At 34.1% G+C, this 20,913-nt stretch overlaps 3 protein-coding genes across 3 annotated transcripts; 2 read left to right on the top strand and 1 right to left on the bottom strand.

Annotated features, from left to right (window-relative positions):
• Positions 1–4,008: 4,008 nt before the first annotated feature.
• Positions 4,009–5,238, bottom strand: LOC137809644 (cytomegalovirus UL139 protein). The gene is made up of 4 exons (XM_068610743.2): positions 5,080–5,238; positions 4,795–4,982; positions 4,577–4,739; positions 4,009–4,429 (listed from the first exon to the last, which is right to left on the bottom strand). The coding sequence occupies exons 1-4, from the start codon at positions 5,155–5,157 to the stop codon at positions 4,202–4,204; spliced, it is 657 nt and encodes a 218-aa protein (XP_068466844.1). The 5' UTR covers positions 5,158–5,238; the 3' UTR covers positions 4,009–4,201.
• A 3,244-nt stretch (positions 5,239–8,482) lies between these two features.
• LOC137809175 (uncharacterized) lies at positions 8,483–10,095 on the top strand. Its single transcript, XM_090297898.1, has 6 exons — positions 8,483–8,718; positions 8,793–8,931; positions 9,017–9,104; positions 9,179–9,768; positions 9,849–9,963; positions 10,082–10,095. The coding sequence occupies exons 1-6, from the start codon at positions 8,483–8,485 to the stop codon at positions 10,093–10,095; spliced, it is 1,182 nt and encodes a 393-aa protein (XP_090154024.1).
• A 5,279-nt stretch (positions 10,096–15,374) lies between these two features.
• Positions 15,375–19,176, top strand: SDH6 (succinate dehydrogenase subunit). Its single transcript, XM_068612363.2, has 4 exons — positions 15,375–15,669; positions 16,080–16,288; positions 18,299–18,401; positions 18,659–19,176. The coding sequence occupies exons 2-4, from the start codon at positions 16,103–16,105 to the stop codon at positions 18,808–18,810; spliced, it is 441 nt and encodes a 146-aa protein (XP_068468464.1). The 5' UTR covers positions 15,375–15,669; positions 16,080–16,102; the 3' UTR covers positions 18,811–19,176.
• Positions 19,177–20,913: the final 1,737 nt, after the last annotated feature.

Genomic DNA, 20,913 nt, shown 5'->3' with positions numbered 1-20,913 from the left:
ACGAGGGTTAGGGTCTCCAGGGAAAGACTGCATGCATGGCACGTGAATAATTAGGGCACCCACAGAACAGTTAACGTTGTAGCGCTGGTACATGAGTAGGTACCCTGGCGGCTATGCTGTTAGAAAGATTGCACTCCATAAGAGGCAAGTCTTGTGTCGCGGCTGCGCTAAGCTTGAGCAACGCCTCACAGGATGTCTCACTAGTGAACCCTAATTCCACTTAAGGAAAGACCCTTGAGGGATAGGGAAGTTGATTTAATTCAACCTATATAAAGGGTGGTAAGAACCCTAGAAAAGGTAAGTCATTCTAAGACTGAAACTGCTTTACACACTTATTGTTTCTTAGCCCAGTACTGACTTGATCATCGAAGTGCAATCGACAGGTAGGGCCCCCTCTGTTTCAACGAAGCCACTCTCAGCTACCAAAGAGAGAGCGTAAACCACCAGGAGATAAGAGGAGCCACCATTTGCCTTTGAAGTCAACGGCGACTGAGTCAACCGGCGAGAACAATGTGTCTTTGGGTCCGATTATCCATTGTACTTTTCAACACATAACCACTTCCATTTTTTCGGGGAGAAGCCCCACTCGGGGAGATGAGTCAAAGCTTTCTCTTATATACGATACTTACCAAAGAGAAGAGATCGCATTCTGACAGGGAGCACACGAAGCAAAGGAAAGACTGGCCTGCGTAGTATTAGATAGAGGTATTACCAGGCACACCTCGGGCTTTCATGACTTCAAACGTGAAGGGGTGAAAACCAACCGAGTTGGCTCATATTTTTGCATTCAACAGGAAAGTCGACACAACTTTAAAGGGTATTTACTAATCACATACTCGCAATTCCCTATGTGTGGCGGACCCTTGAATTTGGCCTACTAGTTGTGCTAAGTTGACAGTTTTGTCAAGAGCTTGGGACTGAATTTCAATATGAATTCATTGTGTCCGTGACTCGCAGGTACCATCTATGGTCGAGTAACCTGCACCAGTCGACCTATATCCTCGACAAGTTTAGTGTGGATAACGAGAGGAGACTCAACAACCTATTTTATTTGTTGTGGTTGCAAATTTTGTTTGGACCAATGTGTGGTCCGATCTTTGTGTATTATGGTGAGTTGCTCGTGGAGAGCTTGCATGTCATTATGGTGGGCTTTCACAATGTTAATTCCGTAAAAATTTTGGGTCCTTGTCAAACTTATATTACATGCCATCAATTGTTGAACAAGGTTGCTTTGATGATTTCCAAATCAAGCTTGAAAACTTGAAGAATCTGTTGTTGTGTTTGTAGTTAGGTAGTTTTTGAATTGTTAATTTGCACTTTGTTATGATCTAAGTTCATATAATTTGAAATCTCTTTTGAAAGTTTTGTTTTTCAAAATTGTGTTAATTTTAGTTAGTTGCTTTGTGTTTTAAATCAGTTAAAAATGTTAGAATATATGGCCTTAAACGAGAGGGGGGGGTGTGAATTGTTTAAGGGGGATTTTTTGAAAACTTTTAAACTTAGAATAAAACTTCTTTGAAAGAACCTTGATCACAGATTCGGTTTTTCCAAAACAAATAACAAAAGCACAAAGCTGGAAAAACAATCGGTTGTTTATACTAGTTCCAAAATATCAAACTGAATTAAAAAGATAGGGATAGAGAAATTGTACACAGTTGTTTATACTGGTTCACTCCAAACAAGAGCTACGTCCAATCTTCTCAGAAACCCTAAGGATATCCACTAAGCAATCACCACTTGATCACTTACACCACAACCAAGAGAATGACCTTGAACACCTCAAGAAACACACTCTCCTTGGCCAACACTAAGATTGCTGATCTTGAACACCTCAAGAACACACAACCAATCTCAGCAACACACACAAACGAATTGTTCAGTAGTTTTCACAGATTACACTTGTTACAGATGGAAATCTGAAATCAATACAAGAGAATCCTATTCAGCACCTTGATCAATCTCTCAACTCTTTTGCAATCTCAGAATACTTTGAAAAACTCTTCTTAGATTTAAAACTTTGTTTCAAGATTCTTAATATATCAAAAACTGTTTTTCAGAATATATCTAAGAATATAGTTTGTTATCAAATCTTAACAAACTCTTAATTGCATTTAAAATAGATTGGTCAAAGCATTTAATGACTGGAGCGTATTCAGTTAAACCATTTAAAGCTCAGTCAAAGAAAACAGTTTTTCTGTTATGGTTTTAAAACAAACAATCGATTGTTTCTTCGAATCAATCGGTTGTTTTGTTACTTAACAAAAACACCATTCAAAAACAGTTTTCAAACTTTCTCAAAACACCTAAGTGTAAACAATCGGTTGTTTCGACAAAACAATCGGTTGTTTCAACTTAGTTTGAAAAACATTTTGCTTTGTTAAAATTGAGATACTAATTGCTTTGAGATTTAATCTAAGTATTGATTACAACATTGAACTACCCAGAACAAGGCTAAAACCAGCACAACAGCATCAAGCAAAGCAGAGGCTTCATCATCCTTCAAAGGATTTGGATTCTTCAAAACATTGAACACCACTTGGTTCAACAAAAAAAACTTTTGTTCAAAGTCTGGTAACTACAAGTTTTTCAATAGGTTGATTTATTGCGACAACCGATTGAATTACACTTAAGGTTTTTAAAAGGATTTAAAAATGATTTGTTTTCTTTTGTCTTTTTTTAAAAACAAAAACATTCAGTTATTTCGATAAATGAATTGACTTTTTATGTTCAGTTTTTAACAGAAAAAGAAAACAATTAATTTGTTTGAAAAATCAATCAAGTGTTTTTAACATAATTCTTTTATGATTTTCAAACTGTTTTTAAATGGTTTTAACAAATTTCATTTAATGATCAAACAATTTTAACCACTTTTTAAAGTCTATATAAAGACTGGTTTATGATCATTTCAAAAAGAAGACAAGAGTTTTGATAAAAACGTTTTCAAGAGAAGATCAAAGAGCTTTGTTAATCATTCTCGGAGTCCTGGATCATTGCTTTTGTGTGAAGTAGGAATCTAGGTTTCCTGTTCTATTATTCTTCAGCTTTGTAAAGCCCAAGTGTACTCTAATTCTTTCTTTCAATTTTTGTATTGTGTGAAAAAGAGTTTCAGATAGTGTTTATGGAAACTGTGGTTTTGTTGAGAGTGTTGTGTGTTCTTGAGGGATTCAAGATCACACTCTTGGTTGTGGTTTGTAATCTGGTTTTGATTACTTAATGAATTCTCAGTGATAAACTGAGGACTGGATGTAGCTCTTGGTTAAGAGTGAACCAATATAAAATCTCTCTGTGTGAATCTCTCTTTCCCTTATGATAAACTGTTATATAAATTGTTTTGTGTATTCTACTGCATTAAATTGTTTTCAATCTTCTTCCCGTTTTTTCGAAAATCTTGCGAAAACAATTCACCCCCTCTTATTTCAGTCATACATTCTAACATCAATGATGTTTTGGACATTTATTTCATTCTTCTCAAAATATGATTATGTTAACGCTATAGTATGACTTTTGGTGAGTACCATAAGAGTTGTGGTCTTAGAATAACTTTATTCATACCTTGGGGTGGACGCTAAATGTTCTTACTAAAACTAAGTCGGAACTGTCCAATGTAGATAGAGAGAGGCTTTGAGAAAATTGGGATTTGATGGAGTTGAATCCTTTTAAAATGATTGTCGAGCTTTGTTGATTGGTTCATATGTAAAAGATTTTTCGAAGCTTAAATTAATTAAGAGTTAAAAAAATATTTAAGAAGTATTTAATGAATAAAAATGAGATTGCGTATTTTCTAAAAAGGAAAACTATATTTATAGAATTTTAAAACTAGATTAATCAATGTCCAAATATAAGTCGTTAAATAAGGTATTGAGTGGTTGAATACAAATTTCAATAAAATGTTTAAAATTTGTAATTTTAAAACATATATAATCTAGATGCCGAAATATAGCTTTTAAAAGTTTTAACAAACGTCTTCCACGTCTCTTTGGTATTTGTGATGAGAAAAAGTGGAAAAAGTCACTTGAAACCTCAGCAATCCTTTATCAATGTTTGTTATTTGGGTTCTACTCACTTACAAGATGTATTGCTTCTCTTAGTCTCATATCAGAATTCTAATTTTCTTTATTTGATCAAGTACATACCAAGGGCTAAGCCTCTAAGAATAGTAGAAACTGGAAAAAGGAAGGTTTTTCTTCAAGTAGAAGAATAGTTAGCGAGTGGCACTCTTCAACTCTGACCCCTTATCTTGTGTTTGCGTCATCAGAATAATCTGAAGCTGCTTTTGCAACTGTGCTTTTATTTGGTGGTTACAATCAATGATTCTACACACATTGTCCTTTTCAGCCTGGAGTTCCAACCTTCTCACTTCAGCAGCAGTAATCTCGGAATTGCAAGAGTCGCCACTATTACTTTTAAGTTCCATGAAAGAGGACCTCAACTGAAAACCAAAAACACATGCCACTCCAAAAACTCAGCAATCTACAGTCAACTCACTTCATGCATTTGTTCTTATTTCAAGCAAATTCATAGCAAGAGAAACTGTTAACTGTTGTTTTCCTTTGAATTATACATAACATGTAATTACCAGGTTCACTTTATTCCTCAAACTATCAACTTCCATTCTACATTTCACCACAAACCTCTCCGCAATTTCCTTGAATTCCCTCATTTCTATCCTCTTGGCCTCGTGAAAGCTCTCTCTCTTGTCGCGCAATTCCTCAAGCTCCTCCACCTCGTTCTGCAACAACCTAAAACGAGTCCAATTAATCAACGATATCAGGTTTTGAATACGCACGTGGCTACCTGAGTTGCAGTGAAAGCGAATCCTGCTTGGCTTCGAGGTTCTCGATTTGACACTTGACAGAGAGAAGCTTGAATTGCTGTGACGCGATTTTTTGATCGAGCCAGGAGCACCTCTGTTCCGAGGCCCTGATGTTTGCGAGCTTGGAAGCCAAAGCTCGGGATTTGTCGGCTTGCGACTCTTTCTCGGCCTGCAGAGTAGAAAACGAGGATTCAGATCTTAGCATCGTTATGGGGAAATTGAAGGTGAAAATAGAGAAAGTGCGGTGGAGGTGAATCGAATTGAACCTGGAGAAGAGAGAGGCGTTGAATTCGAGTCCGGTCCATGTGGTGGAGGCGCTCGTGGAATGCGGAGGAAAGCGCCATTGCTACTACAAGCAGACAATGACAGTGAAGCGAAGGTGGTAGAGTGGTGTGTGGGAAATCACTCCTGTGATGCAACAAATCAATTAATACAAATTGTTAATTACAGCGGAACAGATTGTTAATATAATTTAATTGATATTACATATTATTAGTAAATGTGTTATTAAAACAGTATTTTATCAATTGAATAGTTTTTTTATATTTTATTTATTTTTAATATATTTGTACTATGACATTTTCTTTATTATGCTGCAAAAAGATTATTATGATAAAAATAGTTTTATATAAATTCATTTAATTTTACACTATATTTATATTTTATAAATTATTTTACATTTTATGAGATAGCTATTTTTAAATAAATAGCAAACTTTTTTTTCTCTTAAGCAAAGCTTTTAGGCTCAAAGAATATTACACTTAAGAGTTTTTTTATATAAGTAGACTTAAAGTTCCCTTAATAATATCAAAATCATTTAAGGTATATATTAACGAGACTTTATTGAGTTTATCAAGTCATTTGTTATTGGACCGCTATCAGACCACCTATAATATATTACAAGTTGACAGTCTGCGTGTATGAGATGACTGTGTTGGAGATCTCACATCGATTAAAAATAAGAACATTTCATAATAAATAATAAATAAGTGGACGCAAATATTATCTTATAAATCAATTTTATAAGATTAAGTTAGACTTAAAGTCCACTTCTTAATATTTATTTCGTATTAATATATTTATTTCATAATATTTACTTATAGTTAATAATAAACCATTAATATTAAAATAATTTATATTATTGTTATACTTGTATTAAATCTTTATTTTTATAAGATACTCAAGACTTTGTTACGTAAGACTAAATATACTTATTTTTATAAGATACTAAATATAGTTATTTTTATCTTAAAAAGTTACGTAAGACTTTGTTGATTTTTTTTTACATTTTTTTAAAATTATGAGGGTTAGCTTGCAAGCTTGCATTTATGTGGGGTGAACCAAACATATTAGCTAATAGACGGTTTCTTTCTTCACCTCCATATATTTTTTTCTCACCCCACAAAACATAAAAATATTTTTTTTTCTTTTTTGTGTCACTCCCATAGAGTAGCTTCCGAATTATGTAATTTGAAAACTAATCATACATCTGAAAAAGGCTTCTAGATTATGTAATCTAGAAACTATTTACAAATTTGAAAATAGATTTTCGGATTACGTAATCCAAAATATTACAAAGGAATATTTTTGGAAATACAAAAATTTATGGAGGTGAGAGAAGAACATGTGGAGGTGTAGGAAGAAACAATCTAGTTAATAAGTTTCATATGAACCAGACTATGTCTATTGTAGGACAGCTTCTTCCTGCACCTCCATGATTTCTTCGGGCACCTCCATAAAGTTTTAAAATACCAAAATTATCCTTCAGTAAAAAGATAAAAATGAAAATATTGTTTGTCTGCTAGTGAAAAAAAAGAAGTTACTTCGTGTGGTGGGGTGCAGCGCTCGAACTTGAGTGGTGGTGGTCCTTGAAGTGGTGTTGGAGGTGGTGCTCGAGAAGGTGGTTGAGGTGGTGCACGGTGGTAGGTAGCAGCGGTGGTAGGTGGTGTTGGCATTGTCACCGTTGGTGAGGTACATTCTCATTCTCATTCTTCTGCCTTAAATAAATATTTCCACATTAGTTAATCCGGTGGATCCACAGATCACACAATCTGGTGCTTAAGTAAAGCGTTTCGGATTAGATAACTCCTGTGCATACCGGATCCGGAACCTGCCAAAGTCATACTTCCGGATTGTGTAATCCGATACCAAATGAACTATGGATTACGCAATCCAGAAGTGATTTTAGAACTTTCAATATGCCTTACGTATTACGTAATCCGATACTCATTTTGCTATATGAATTTCAATTACGCATTACACAATTCGGAAGACATTTGGAACATCAAACATGACTTACAAATTACATAATCCGGGAGTCATTTTGCTGTGAAAATTTTGACTTATGGATTACACAATCCGGAAGTCACTTAAAATGACTTATGAATTACGTAATCCAGAATTCATTATGCTGTTAAAATTTGACTTATGGATTATACAATCCGGAAGTCATGTTTAAGTTGTCAATTACAAAATCTTATGCTATTTTTGTTTTGCATACTTATGTGAATTTATGGAGATTATAATAAAATGAAAATTTATGTTTTATGAATGAAGGTGTAAGTATGAAAGAATTAATGAATCCTGTGCATCAACATGGATTGTTTGAAGGGGACTAGGTATCCATTTTACAACAGATGAGGTGAATAAAATTTCATTTCATTTATGTTTATTGCATTATAATTTGAAGAAGTGATTTTGTAATATTGTTAGAATAACTTTGTGTAGGCGTTTCCTTCGCGAGAAGACTTACTTGAATGGGTCTGTAGGGTTGGTTATGGACTTGGTTTTGTTATTTTCATTATTAGGTCTGACATAGCAAATGGTAAGCAAGGGAGAAAGACATATGTCTTGTTAGGTTGTGAAGGGGGGGGGGGGGTAGTTACAGAAAGTACAAGGATGGTTTGGAGGTTAGTGTAACTGGTACTCGAAAATGTGAATGTCCCTTTAAATTGCGAGGTAAACCTGTTTGGAAAGGGTCAAGGTTGGGTACTTAAGGTAATATGTGGTACTCATAATCATGATTTGTATGATACCTTAGTTGGTCATCCATATGCAGACAAATTAAAAATGAATGAACATTCAATGCTTGTTGATATGACTAAAAGCATGGTTAAGTCAGGTAACATTCTACGTACTTTGAAGGAGAATAATGAGGATAATATGACAACAATAAAGCAAATATACAATGCAAGATACTCGTACAAGAGATCAGTTAGAGGACCAAGATCTGAATTACAAGAATTAATGATGTTGTTAGACCGTGACAACTATCTTCACTAGAGTATGTGTCAGGAGTTTCAAATATTGTTAGTGATATTTTTTGGACTCATCCTGATGATGTGAAACTCTTGAATGCATTTAACATTGTATTCTTAATGGATACAACTTACAAAACAAACAAATATCGACTGCCTTTGAGATTGTTGGTGTAACTTGTACAAGTTTGTCCTTTTCTGCTGGTTTTGCATTCTTATCTAGCGAGAAAGAAAAGAACTTCATATGGGCACTACAAAAATTTAGAGGGTCACTTTTGACATCGCATGTGGGGCCTGAAGTCATTGTTTGTGATAGAGAGCTTTAATGAATGCCATCAATATTGTGTTTACTAAAACAAGAAATCTTCTTTGTTGGTTTCACATCAATAAGAATGTTAAAGCAAAGTGTAAAATGTTGGTAGATTTTGTCGAGGCTTGGGAAGTTGTGATGGATTCATGGAAGACTATCATTGACTGTACAGAGATTGCTAAATTTGATGAGTTTGTGAAAATATTTGAAACTATTTGTTCACCGTGGCCATTACTTTTTGAATATGTGAAGAACACCTGGATTATTCTGCACAAAGAAAAGTTTGTCAAGTGTTGGACAAATTTGTTAATGTATTTGGGAAATACAACATCAAACAGGTATATGAATTCCTTTACTTTGTTTAGAACGTGTATAACGTGTAATTGTTTTATTATGTTTTATACTTATATAGGGTTGAATCAGCTCATTGGTCTTTGAAACGAATATTACAAAATAGCATGGGAGACCTGTGCTCGTGTTGGGATGCTATCAAACATGTTATTATACTTCAACATAACGAGATCAAGGCATCATTTCAAATGAGTCTACATGTGATAGGATACACATTCAATCTGCAATTGTATAAAATGTTGGTTGGCTTTATATCTAAACATGCTTTGATTCTCATTGTTGAAGAGTTTGATTGGGTCAATGATGTGGGGTTTGATAGTGAACGATGTGGATGTGTACTTAGACAGACTCACGGATTACCATGAGCTTGTCAGTTAGCCAGGTATGCTATGTGTGTCATTCCTCTTAATGAAGTTCATGTTATGTGGACGAGACTGAGTTTTTCAGGTTTATCTGAATGTGATTCATCATCTCGGTTGTCAATTCAACAAGAATGGGATGTGATTCTATCCCGGTTTGACGAGGTTGATATTTGTGGCAAAGTGACAATTAAAAACAAGTTGCGTGAAATTGCCTATCCGGACATGACAACATTATGTGCACCACTTAATGTAGTTAAGACAAAAGGATCTCAAAAGAGTCCAACAAATAAATTTCAGAGGTCTGCAAAAGGCACCCCTTCATATTTTGAGCATGTAGATCGCATCCATTTTGTAAATGATAGTTCATCATCTTTGAAGACTCGTAAGGGAAAGGTTAAAGTGATGACCAACACCAATGCAATTCTCATGCTTGATCAATTTCATCCGAAATGTCACCCTTATATTTTGGATGTAATAGATGTTAAAGCTGATGGACATTGTGGGTTTCGTGCTATTGCCTCATTGTTGGGGATGGGTGAAGAGTCATGGCCACTCATCATAATGGATTTATTCAAAGAAATATCTCAGTGGCGTGAAGAATACGCATTATTGTTAGGTGGTTATCAACGAGTAGAAGATATCAAGAGGTCCTTACTAGTGGATGAGTTGTCAGTGGTAAGTGCATATTTTTAAGACTCATGTGCATTGATTAATTGAACTTGTATGCAATCTAATTTCATTATTGCATTTTGCAGGCTAGTGTTGAAAAATGGATGACAACACTAAATATGGGATACTTAATAGCAAACAGATACAATATTATCTTAGTTTGTTTGTCATTGAAACAAAATATTACTATTTTTCCATTAGGTACTACACCGATTACTATGTATTGGTCATGTGTATGATTCACACTTTGTGCAGGTAAGGTTATTACTCAACACATTATTTATATTCCTTTGTTTGCTAATTTCCATTTGTGGTGCAGGTAAAATTGCTTGATGATTGTCCCATACCTACCGCTGACATTTTATGGTGTACACATTGTTACCAAGAGGCAAGGTTATGGTCATCATATTACATTGTTCGGATGCAATCTTTTACCCAATTAATCAGTATTAGCCTGACGTATGTGAACCTTGGAGACGATTGATGTAAACATAAATTATTATGTCGGTTTCTGATGCATAATTTATTACTTAAGTTCTGATTCATAATTTATTACTTCAATTCCGATTCATAATTTATTCGCATTTATGTCAGATAAAAATAAAATAACAAACATTATAACATAAATTAATTAAACCATATTGTACACATACAAAGTTACTATCATTACAATCATGTAATAAAAAAAATATCAACGACGTCCACGAACATTACATGATCGTCTCGTGTAGACTGCCCCGTCATCTATCACACTCCGGGCTAACTGCAGCGCTGCCTCCGTACTCTCATATGCGTCAGTGCCTTCAGTGACCTAACGACAATCTATCATGCGCTGGAGGATACTGACAATGCGCCTAAATATACCCTGCACCAATTTCAAAATAAATTAAACTTGTCAAATATATTGTTTAATCACATAACAATAAAAAAACTTACCGCCTGTGCACGCTCATCTTGAGACAAATGACCCGCCTGCTCAGCATTTGGACTATGAAGGCGACGACGTGGTACAACACTGGGTTGATCTCCAAGTTCACCTCTGTGAATGTATGGGTGTGATACCGTCCTAAACCAAGACATGTACACAGGAACACATGCAGATGGACTAGAAGAAACTCTCAAACCTGTCACCACGTGGTGATCAAACTGCAACCACCTTTGATCAATGACATGTGCACCAGGAGCCTCAATCACCATCGGTGATGGTGGAATGCTCTGCTCGTACCCAAATTAACGCAAGACACGCTCGGGCATATGTCTTTGTGATAAGCTGCCCAATCGCAAGTGACCCGAGAATAAATAAATGGTCTGCTCAATCTATGGTCCTCATACGGAGTCCAGATGATGTCATCGTGTGTGACCCCATCCAATTGCACCCGCACATCACCAACTGTGCAAATCTGATGGGCAACAATATACCGTGCTGCCCGCGGGTGTACCTCGTCATATGAGGGATTAATATCCCTTCTTCCCATGCCCGAGAAGTGCTCATAAATCCATGCCTACGTAATTCAATCATATTAATTATAAAATATTTAATACAAAATATTATGGAATGTAACATGTGATTGCTAATTATTTGTATGGTTTCATACCTGAACCAGTGTCGCATAACTGGCCAACTGCTTCGTGTTAAAATAAGATGCATCCCCCAACTGCTCATATAGATATGCAAATGTTGTTGCTCCCCATGCATATCCATGGCACATATGTAGATTGTTGAATAACAATAAGTACGATATAGATACAGAGGTGGCACTTTTATTTGCAAAAATAGTGCATCCAAGCATATGCAACAAGCCCTGGTAGCACACTTCCAAGCCTCCTGAGCGCAACATTCCTCATATATATCTCGAAGCCAACTTAATCGTATGTGGACGCCTCGACACTGCCTCATCTCAGCCTTCCCCCGAGTCTCATCCACCCTAGTAACTCAGCTAAAATTGTTGCAGCTCCGTTGTACTCTAAGGGCACATATGTTGGGAATTGACCCAAAATGGGGAGGTGTAAAAGAGATGACACATAAGCAAGTGTGATGGTCATCTCACCTACGGGAAGGTGGAAGGAGTTTGTCTCCCGATGCCACCTTTCAAAAAAGGCTAAAATCAATCCCTTGTCACCCACTTCATAACTTATATTGCACAAACTAAACAATCCAGAATTTTGTACAAGTAGCTCAATATTAGCATGAGGCATCCCAAATTAACGTAATTTCCTACCGTGAGATACCAATTTAAGTTCTCCCCGATCCTAATATAAATTTTGTATATATTAAATATAATTAAATAAATTTAAACAATAATTAATAAAGATAATTTAATTGAAGGTTTTTTCGTTCTTACCTCACCCTCCCAAAGCTTAACAACAACATGGTCAACAAAATTTACCATAAAGACATATCAGAAGGTCCTCTAGGAAACCCTTCTCCCTGGTCTACTTGGTCATCATTCTGTAATCCTTGTTCATTGTCATTATCAATATGAACATCATCACCAATCCTTTCCTCGACACCACCTCGGTCTCTTCTACGGACGGATGTCGTCGGTCTTCTACGATCATGATCCTTAGATCCACCACCTCTAGTTTTAGCCATATCTATCCACAACACAATTTGAATTTCAATTATTTACAAATAATAATAATATAATCATGAATTTGTGTACATAATATAAAATTTAAAAAAGTTTTTAACAAGTGGGTTGGAAACTAAATACATAACAAAAACGCAAAATCACAAAAATGCAAACTTTGTAAGAACACTACCGGATTACATAATCCAAACACACACAATGTAAACCTAAACCGGATTACGTAATCCAGAATTACTAATTACCTAAACCGGATTATCTAATTCGGAATTACTTAAATAACCTAAACCGGATTAAGTAATCCGGTATTACTTTACATTCTCAACTGTACCGGATTACATAATCCGGTGCCTATTACGAAAAAATGCAGGTTTCAAACGGATTACACAGTGAGTACTGGATTATACAATGAGTACCGGATTACACAACAAACGGATTACAATACCGGATTACACAACAGCAAGTTTCAAAAGCAATGCAGAATCAGGAAAATTCAACTTACTAACCTGTGAAGAGGGTACTTTGGATGTGTGAGTGATAAAGAATGTGAGGTTTGGAGAAATTTGAGAGATGAAGAGAAAGAAACCTTGGAATGGGGGTGTGGTGCGGCGCCACTGGAAGGAAACAGAAAGAAGAGGCACGAAGGAGAAAGTGAAGGTTATGTTAAATGTTAAAAGTATATTAAAATATTATTTTAATTTTTTAATATTTTTACTTAAGGGTGTATTAGTAAATGTGCTTTTAGTATGAGGGTGGGAGAAGAAGTCATGGAGGTGCAGGAAGAAGTTGTCCTATTGCAGACCAAATGTGGGCGGACCCAAATGGGATGGGTCGCCTTGCATTACTAACTTTACCTCTAACTGATCAAAATGTTCATTGGCTAAATCTTCTATCTAGTTTTTCCTATTTTTTGATAATTATTACAATAGAGGAGTCGACCTCTTAAAATCTTTTTTACACCTGGAGACCAATGTGAGATGTGGGTTGAGGAGGAGATATTAGTTACTTTTTCTATAATTAACAATTACATTCTTAAAACCATTATAAGATAAACAAAGTAGGAAGATGCAAAGTCTAAAATCATACTTTGTTTTTCCTTCTTAAACTATTTCTTTCAATCAACCTTAAACTAAACTAATCTCTTTATTATAATGGTAGCTTAGAAATCATCAACTAAATGTATAGAAGATTTTTTCTTTTCTTCTTGGTTTATCACATGTCAACTTAGTTATGATGAAATAGGTGTAAATTCATTTTTGAAATGTATAAATGTGTGTCTTTTAGCATTATGAAATGTTAGTTAAATTTTTTTTGAATATATTTGAAAGAAAATGTTAGTTCTAAAAATAGGAGTATCAATAGAGCTTTAAAAACTTTTGTAAGCTTGGTCAATTAGAAGTTGGTTGAGATCATATAAAAGTTTTGAGATTTGTTTACAAATCTTTTATACAAGCCTTTAAGAAGGATGACTAAGAGTAGACGACACAAGTAATAGAAAAATAGTGAACACTTGATTTGGTCCACTCCATTTGAATTACGTCTATTTCTTCTTTTGCAACCTACTAAGAATTTACAAGCATTTTTCCCTATCACTTGTGGTTCACTCAAGTACACAAAGTCACTATTGACTATTAACCAATCTCCCATTGAGATTAAGCACAAATTACACAACCCCTCTCTAGACTTAGAGCAAAAAGTCTCTCTAAACTATAAATAATAAAGTTATTTTACAAGAAAAACTCTCACTTAAAAGGATATTACAAAAGAACATTCCTTACTTAGAGTCTTAACTTCACTGACTAAAAGATATATAAATAAGCTTTATTTATATGGTCTATTAGACGTGCTAATAAGGCTAAGCACTTGCTTTATTTACATGCTTGTTTTATTAGTTATATTTGCATGTAGGAGCTTCCTTTTATAGATGTTCTAAATCAGACCATTGAAACTTATGTGTTATATCTTATCCATATGTTAAAGTCTTTTTAAAATATGTTTAACTTTAGACAAATACCTTTTGTTGTTAGATGCGAAGTGTTGTGCAAAGGACAACTTTTTTCTTTGTTCTTTCATTGTTCTTCTCAAAACACCATTTTAAGCAAACAAACCATGATAGTTAGTGTATTATGTAAGAATAATCTTAGGAATGCACTTTTGAAGAAATTTTGCAATGCATCTTATGTTTAAACACATGGATAGGTATCCTTTATTGTTTTCTACATGTGATATATTTTCAAGACTTCATTAAGACATGTTTTATGCTTTTTCATAGGACTTCACCAATATTATGTTTATTGTTCATTATATATCTGTTGTCTTTTCAAAATTTCATAAAGACTACATTTAATTTTTTAGCTTTAGTCATATGCTTGGTTTAAACTCTATATCTAAGCACAACTTTTAATATTAAGACTTTTGTTTTATCAATATTTGTTTATCAATTAACATAAATCTTTTAAAAAAAATAATGAAAACATATTTTTTTATTATATTATATACTATTTCATATTTATTTTTTAATAATAAATTTATAAATTATCTGTTTATGTAAATAATGATAAATTATATTAATTAAATAAACAATTATCATAAAATTACATGTACTTAGTACAAAAATCTCTTTATCTAAGATTACATGTATTTTTGTAAGATATACTGTCCTATGAATTAAAAATATATACTAAAATAGATTTTATGTAATTTAAATAGGAATAAGGGAAGACTATTAGTTTTGTTAATTTTATCTCAATTGGTTTACAAGGAGATTTGGAGAGAAGAAAAAAAAAGTTACTTGTTTTTGTAACTATACTAAATTCTTTTGAGATTTATTTTTAATTTGTTATCTCTTTCATTACAACATATAGTGATACATCAAATTGATTGAGTTGGTAAGAATTCACAATTCACAAATACTGGTTTGAATTTCCCGAGGATTTTATGGTCGAAAGATTTGTAAATGTATTTTGTAAGCCTTCTTTAAAGCGAGACATGTATTAATCTCAGTAAGTTTTCAGAATTGAACTCACTTAAATTTTATGTATATTTATGAGATATATAATGATATAATATTCATATTTTCTCTAAAGAGTTTTATAATTTTTTTTTGTTGGGAAAGCGAAAAAGCAAACAAAAATATAAAAATGAATAATAATGACGTAATTTTGTTGAAAGAAAAAAATATGACGCACAGATGGATCGGAAAGCATAAATGAGCATTGTTGTGTTGTCTGAGCTTCAGCTCGTAAAACCTAAATAAATCACTGCCTTCGGAAAACGACTGCGTGACCTCTTCCTCACCGTAACTGTTCCAGAACATTCGGTACCGTGCTTTTCATCTCCTTCTCTTTCTTTACTTAATTCAATCTCTGATTCATCAATCTCAACAATTTCATCATAGTTATAGCCATCTCTAGTATTATTATCGAAATTATCATGCAATTGCCGAACGATTTCGATTGTAGTTTCTATAATGGATGTATTTGTCTCGATTTCAATCAGGAGTTTGACTTTCAGGCAAATGACTTTTTTTTGTGAAGAAATCCTGCGTTTTAGATTGTACGAGCCTGTAATTAATTCTAATGCAGCCATTGAGAAAGGGAGGAAAAAAAAATAGCTACAGAAAAAAAGTGTTTTTGGATTTTCGAAACTTTGATTCAATTATACAATAAAATCTTACTTGATTCAGTTATTCATCTTGTGTGGTGAATTGAATTTGACTGGTTACTGCAGAGGGATTCGAGTGAAAGGTAGTGATGGCAGACAACACGCAAGGTTCGTCATCTCAGTCATATTGGGAAGGTTACAAGGAGTTTTGGTCGAAGAGGTTCTCCTTTTTGGGAAACTATTCCAAGTTCATCAACCGTGATAAACCCATCCCTTCCTGGTCCAGCTCTGACGTCGAGGAGTTTATTGCTTCTGATCCTGTTAATGGACCCGTCGTAATAATTCTCTCAATTTATCATCTACATTTGTGTCCTTTAGTTTTTAATCTTCGTTTTCTTGTTATTTTGAATGTTTACATCGTCTTCTGAATTTCTTGATCATAACCTAAACTTTCTGAGATATTTTTTTTATATTTTAGTCTTGGATCTTTAGTTGGGTGATATTTGCTATTTTTATTGTTGTTGAGTGTGTTCTCTCAAGTGTGCCTGGTTAGTTTTAGTTTGAAAATTTACCATCTATTGCACTGCATGTTTAAGTATGCTTCCTGATGTTATATTTCTTGGTGTTGGGCAATGTTGTTTTAGTGAAATGTCACCAAAGCTTGTGTTTGCCATTGCAATTGTGGATCATAATTCTAAACCCAGTTAACGATCAATGATAACGACACTGTTAGTTACATTACAACTACAGGAAGCTACTTGGTGTGGTTTTTGTCCGATTGGTTCAACTTTCTTTGAGTTGAGGAAATAATTACTTTTCTATGCAACATAAAAAAATTATGATTTTCCCTGAAACAATTGTTACCAAATACCTCCTCAATGAAGTCTGGTTTCTTTTGAAGTTATTAGGATACTGCATTTGTAGCTCAATTTTTGAGTTGGGCATTAAGCTAACCATGTGTTTCCAAAGTTTTGTCCTTTCAGCATATTAGAGTTCTTCCATCAACAGATATTATTATGACAGTCATCTCTTTCCATCGTTCGTTGGTTTTTCTAATATGCATTATTGTCATAATGGCATCATCACTAGACATAGCATTTGTCTATAGATGAGTGGTTCCCATTCTTATGGCTGAAGTGATCAAAGAACTGAGTGAGTTTCCAAAACAACTGGTGAGGTGATTCCCTTGAAACAACCTAAAAGGAGGTGTTATTGCACCAGCAAATCTAATGTGGCATGACATCAATGCCTATCTATTTTGGCTGTGTCACTTTGCAATCTTCAGTATTATTGTCACAACTATAAAAGCATTTAAAGTCTCTGACTTTCAGAAATATTTTTTGATATGTCAAGTGGAATCACTTAAACAATCAGTGGCCGTGGCACTTTTAGGCATAGACAGATTTAACAGTCACCACTTCATGTAGCAATAAAAGAAACTCTAATTTCCTTTGAAGTTTTTGGGATTTGAGATGCTTCATTCTAATCTATTCAATCTTGAGTTGGTCATTAACTGTCTTTTTCAAATGTTTGCCTTTTCAACATAATAGAGTTTTCCATCAATTGGATGCCCTTTGGACATCAGTATGGTGGTAATCACTTTTCATCATTCGTTGATTTTGTTGATATGCTTTGTTGTCATAATGTCATCACTCACCAGACATGACAACATTTATCTACCTTTGGGTGTTTGTGATGTAAATAGTTCAAAAGAATCAAAGGTGATCCCTTGGAACCCTGACCCTCCCTAAAAGAGGAAAATGGATATTGTATAAAAAAAATACCACGATGGACATATTGTATTTTTCTGTTTCATATTTTATTGTTCATGTTGGAGCTCATTAAATAAATGCCAATTGACAGCAAATCTTTGTTACTAACCCGTTTTCTATTTATATTATCAACTCTGGCTGTAAATTATTTATCTATGTTCTAACCCCTTTCTATATCAGTAAGGACCTGTTTGGTAGTGAGAGAAATAGGGTGAATGGAAATAAAAAAGGATGAGTGGAAATAAGTTAAAATTAAAGGTGTTTGGTTGAAGAGAGATAGAGAAGAGATGAGGAAAGAGATAGGCAGATGAATGGAAATAGGCGAACAAGTACTGATGGGGTCCAGTCACTTTTTAATTCTCTTATTCCCTTTTCTATTCTACCAAACAAACCTAATTAAATTCAATCCCTCTATTTCCATTTCCTTCCTTCCAGCCAAACAAACTATAACTGTTTGGCTGTTATCATTTCTTGCATTTTCTAAAATATGAACATTTCACCCACTGGAGTATAAAGTTGATTGAGTTTTTACTTCAAGATAGATATGATCTCAAGTCCTTTTTCCCATTTCAGTTGAAAACCGCCAGAGATGCAGTGCAATTTGGCATCGGAGGAAGTGCTTTGGGAGCATTGTTTACTGCAGGCTATGCCTGGAAATATTCAAGGAGTTTACACGGTAATCTACCATTTGTCATGCTACTGAAATTTTTTTATACTTCACTATGCTTTTGCGTAGGTCTTAATTTGATATCATTGCAAGCAAAAACAGGCACAATTCTTGCTCTCTTTTTGACACTTAATATGGTTTACACTCTAAATTGGTTTTATAATATTTTGTACAAGAAATTTTGATGTAGGCTTTTTGATAAAAGTAGTATGGAACCGTTTCATATACATTGTTAATCTTTTACTTTTCCCTACAATATTGAGCAGGAGCTGGATTGTCATTTTTAGCCGGAGGTATATTTGGCTGGACTTTTGGACATGAAATCGGAAATCATGCTCTTCAACTGTACAGGGTAGACACATTGGCTGCTGAGGTCAAGTTTCTGGAGTGGTGGAATAAGAAGACTGGAGGGTATTAAAACTGTTGGCTTCAAGGAAATAATGCTACATTTGTTATCGTTTCTGAAAAAATGAAGAATATTTTTCCGTGTTGCCAGTACGATTTGTGTTCACTGAATAAGTATGTTGGTGTGGCATGGGTTGTTAAGTTTTAAAACTAATGCATCATCACAAGACAAATTGTGACTTGTGCCATTCTTTCTCTGTATTGTGCTGTTCTTCATTAGTCTGGTTTTTTAATAATAGTTGGGCACTTGGGCTAGAGGTCATAAGAGCTGACTTTTTCATATTGTTCCACTTCTGGGACGATCGAGAGAACATGCTCTGAGAGCAGTTATAGTTAGAGTCAAAATTAAGTTTCACATTAGAATCGTACTGTTTTGTAATTGATTTCTTCGTTTTCCTTTCCCATTTACTACCACGGGCTTCTTATGAAGGGTCTGTTAAGCGTCCCTTTAGATCATAGTTTGTACACTTAATTTTAGATAAATTTGATTTTAGTTAAAAATGAATTTGAGTGAATTAGTTCTTGTTTGGAAAATATTTTCTTGCGAAGTAAGGTAGTGTTTATACAAAATACTTTTGGATGTAAAATTACTAAGATATAACATGAATATAGTATCAAATGAAAGTGATATTTTTGTTAATACTTGAAAATGAAAAATTTCTAAATGTAAAAAGTAAAGGAATTTTGTTTTCATTAGAATCAAGTTTAGAGCCGTCTATGTACGACATTTGAAGTAAAACACGTCTCCAAAAGAGGTTTCCTGTAACAAAGGCACCTTAAATAAGTACCTAATTTCTGTCTATCTTTTCGTGCTCTGTGCTTGCTTTCCAATTGATGGTACTGGATTTTATGCACAAAATCTCAGCTCAAGTGATCTTACGGTGGAAAAATGAAATTCTCCTGTATATTGTACACTGGTCTGTCCTATCTATTTCATTCTTTGAAGTCTGTTTGGGATCAAATGTTATTTTTTCACTTATGGTTCTGATAGTTTCATTTTATATACTATAGATGTTTTTTATCCCATTTTAATACACGTCACTTGTCATTTTTTTAAAATTAATTTTACCATTATTATTTTTATCAACATGAAATTAAGTGTTGCGTAAAATCACAAGAAAAATGAACATTTATATATCAAATATAGTTAGTTTGTAAGGTGATTGTTTGCTCAATTTTAATTTTTCTGTAATTCGAATTTTAATTAATAAATATGATAAAGGTCAGTGTAAAAGTTGTCATTCCTTTGAAGCTTCATTTCTCTGTAAAACTTGAAAGTAAAGTCATTATGGGATAGCAATTTGTTTCAGAAGTTATTGAGCTAGTTTGCATTGGCTTTTCGAGAGGAAGAACCACAGTGGATTTAGTGGAACATTTTTAATATAGAAGAAACAACTGATACACATCCGCTTGCGATGCAAGGTACTAGTGCCACTGGGGTTAGTTGGAAGGACTGTGCTAGCCTAATCAATTGTTGTAGAGCATGTCACTATTATTGTTTTTAGTATTACTAAACAGATTGTGAGTGATTACGATATTCAATTTCTTATGTTTTCCTTGGTGTTCATTGGTTCATCACAAACCAAAAAGAGGGGACATCAGCCGCTACGTAATTTGCTTATTATATTTTCATGTATTCGTTTGTGAACAACAGCATGTAAAAGTAAGATTATGATGTAGAAATAAAAGACAAGTAGCTAAAGAGCTCTACAATCGGGCACTTGGGGTGCTCTTGCTCCAAGCATCTTTTGATGCTGCACTAAGGTTTCAGATGATAATGCCATGTTAAGGGCAAAAATTGACACGTGGAGACTCCCTAGTGAGCCACCACCTAAGGGAAACGTACAACCGAAATAATGAAAACAAGTATGCATTTCAAGAAGAGAAAGAAAAATGACTACAATTATGAGCAAGCTTTTAATTATCATGACAGTTATTTTGGCCGTTGCCCTTAAAATTTAGGAGGGCCATGTAGAAGGTCGTTCAGAGCAATAGAGATTTTGATACTCTATAACTAGACAACACAGACAACAGAGAACATATGATGAAATAGAAAATTGACAATTTTACTTACCACACAACATTATAATTGAGCATAGTAAAAGACATGAATAAT

Source organism: Phaseolus vulgaris, chromosome 2 (assembly GCF_051622355.1).
Source record: "Phaseolus vulgaris cultivar YP4 chromosome 2, ASM5162235v1, whole genome shotgun sequence".
Classification (NCBI taxonomy): Eukaryota; Viridiplantae; Streptophyta; class Magnoliopsida; order Fabales; family Fabaceae; genus Phaseolus; species Phaseolus vulgaris.
Note: the sequence above shows the minus strand (reverse complement) of the source record. Positions and strands in the feature narration are given on the sequence as shown.

Bases quoted from the DNA above. Each gene is read 5' to 3' on its own strand.
- LOC137809644 (XM_068610743.2), bottom strand. From the start codon at position 5,157: ATGGCGCTTTCCTCCGCATTCCACGAGCGCCTCCACCACATGGACCGG. The intron at 4,983-5,079 runs GTTCAATTCGAT...TCTACTCTGCAG, and splicing joins AACGCCTCTCTCTTCTCCAG to GCCGAGAAAGAGTCGCAAGC. The intron at 4,430-4,576 runs GTAATTACATGT...TTTGGTTTTCAG, and splicing joins TGAGGAATAAAGTGAACCTG to TTGAGGTCCTCTTTCATGGA.
- LOC137809175 (XM_090297898.1), top strand. From the start codon at position 8,483: ATGTTGGTAGATTTTGTCGAGGCTTGGGAAGTTGTGATGGATTCATGG. The intron at 8,719-8,792 runs GTATATGAATTC...ATACTTATATAG, and splicing joins GGAAATACAACATCAAACAG to GGTTGAATCAGCTCATTGGT. The intron at 9,105-9,178 runs GTTAGCCAGGTA...TGAGTTTTTCAG, and splicing joins GGATTACCATGAGCTTGTCA to GTTTATCTGAATGTGATTCA.
- SDH6 (XM_068612363.2), top strand. From the start codon at position 16,103: ATGGCAGACAACACGCAAGGTTCGTCATCTCAGTCATATTGGGAAGGT. The intron at 16,289-18,298 runs GTAATAATTCTC...TTCCCATTTCAG, and splicing joins ATCCTGTTAATGGACCCGTC to TTGAAAACCGCCAGAGATGC. The intron at 18,402-18,658 runs GTAATCTACCAT...AATATTGAGCAG, and splicing joins ATATTCAAGGAGTTTACACG to GAGCTGGATTGTCATTTTTA.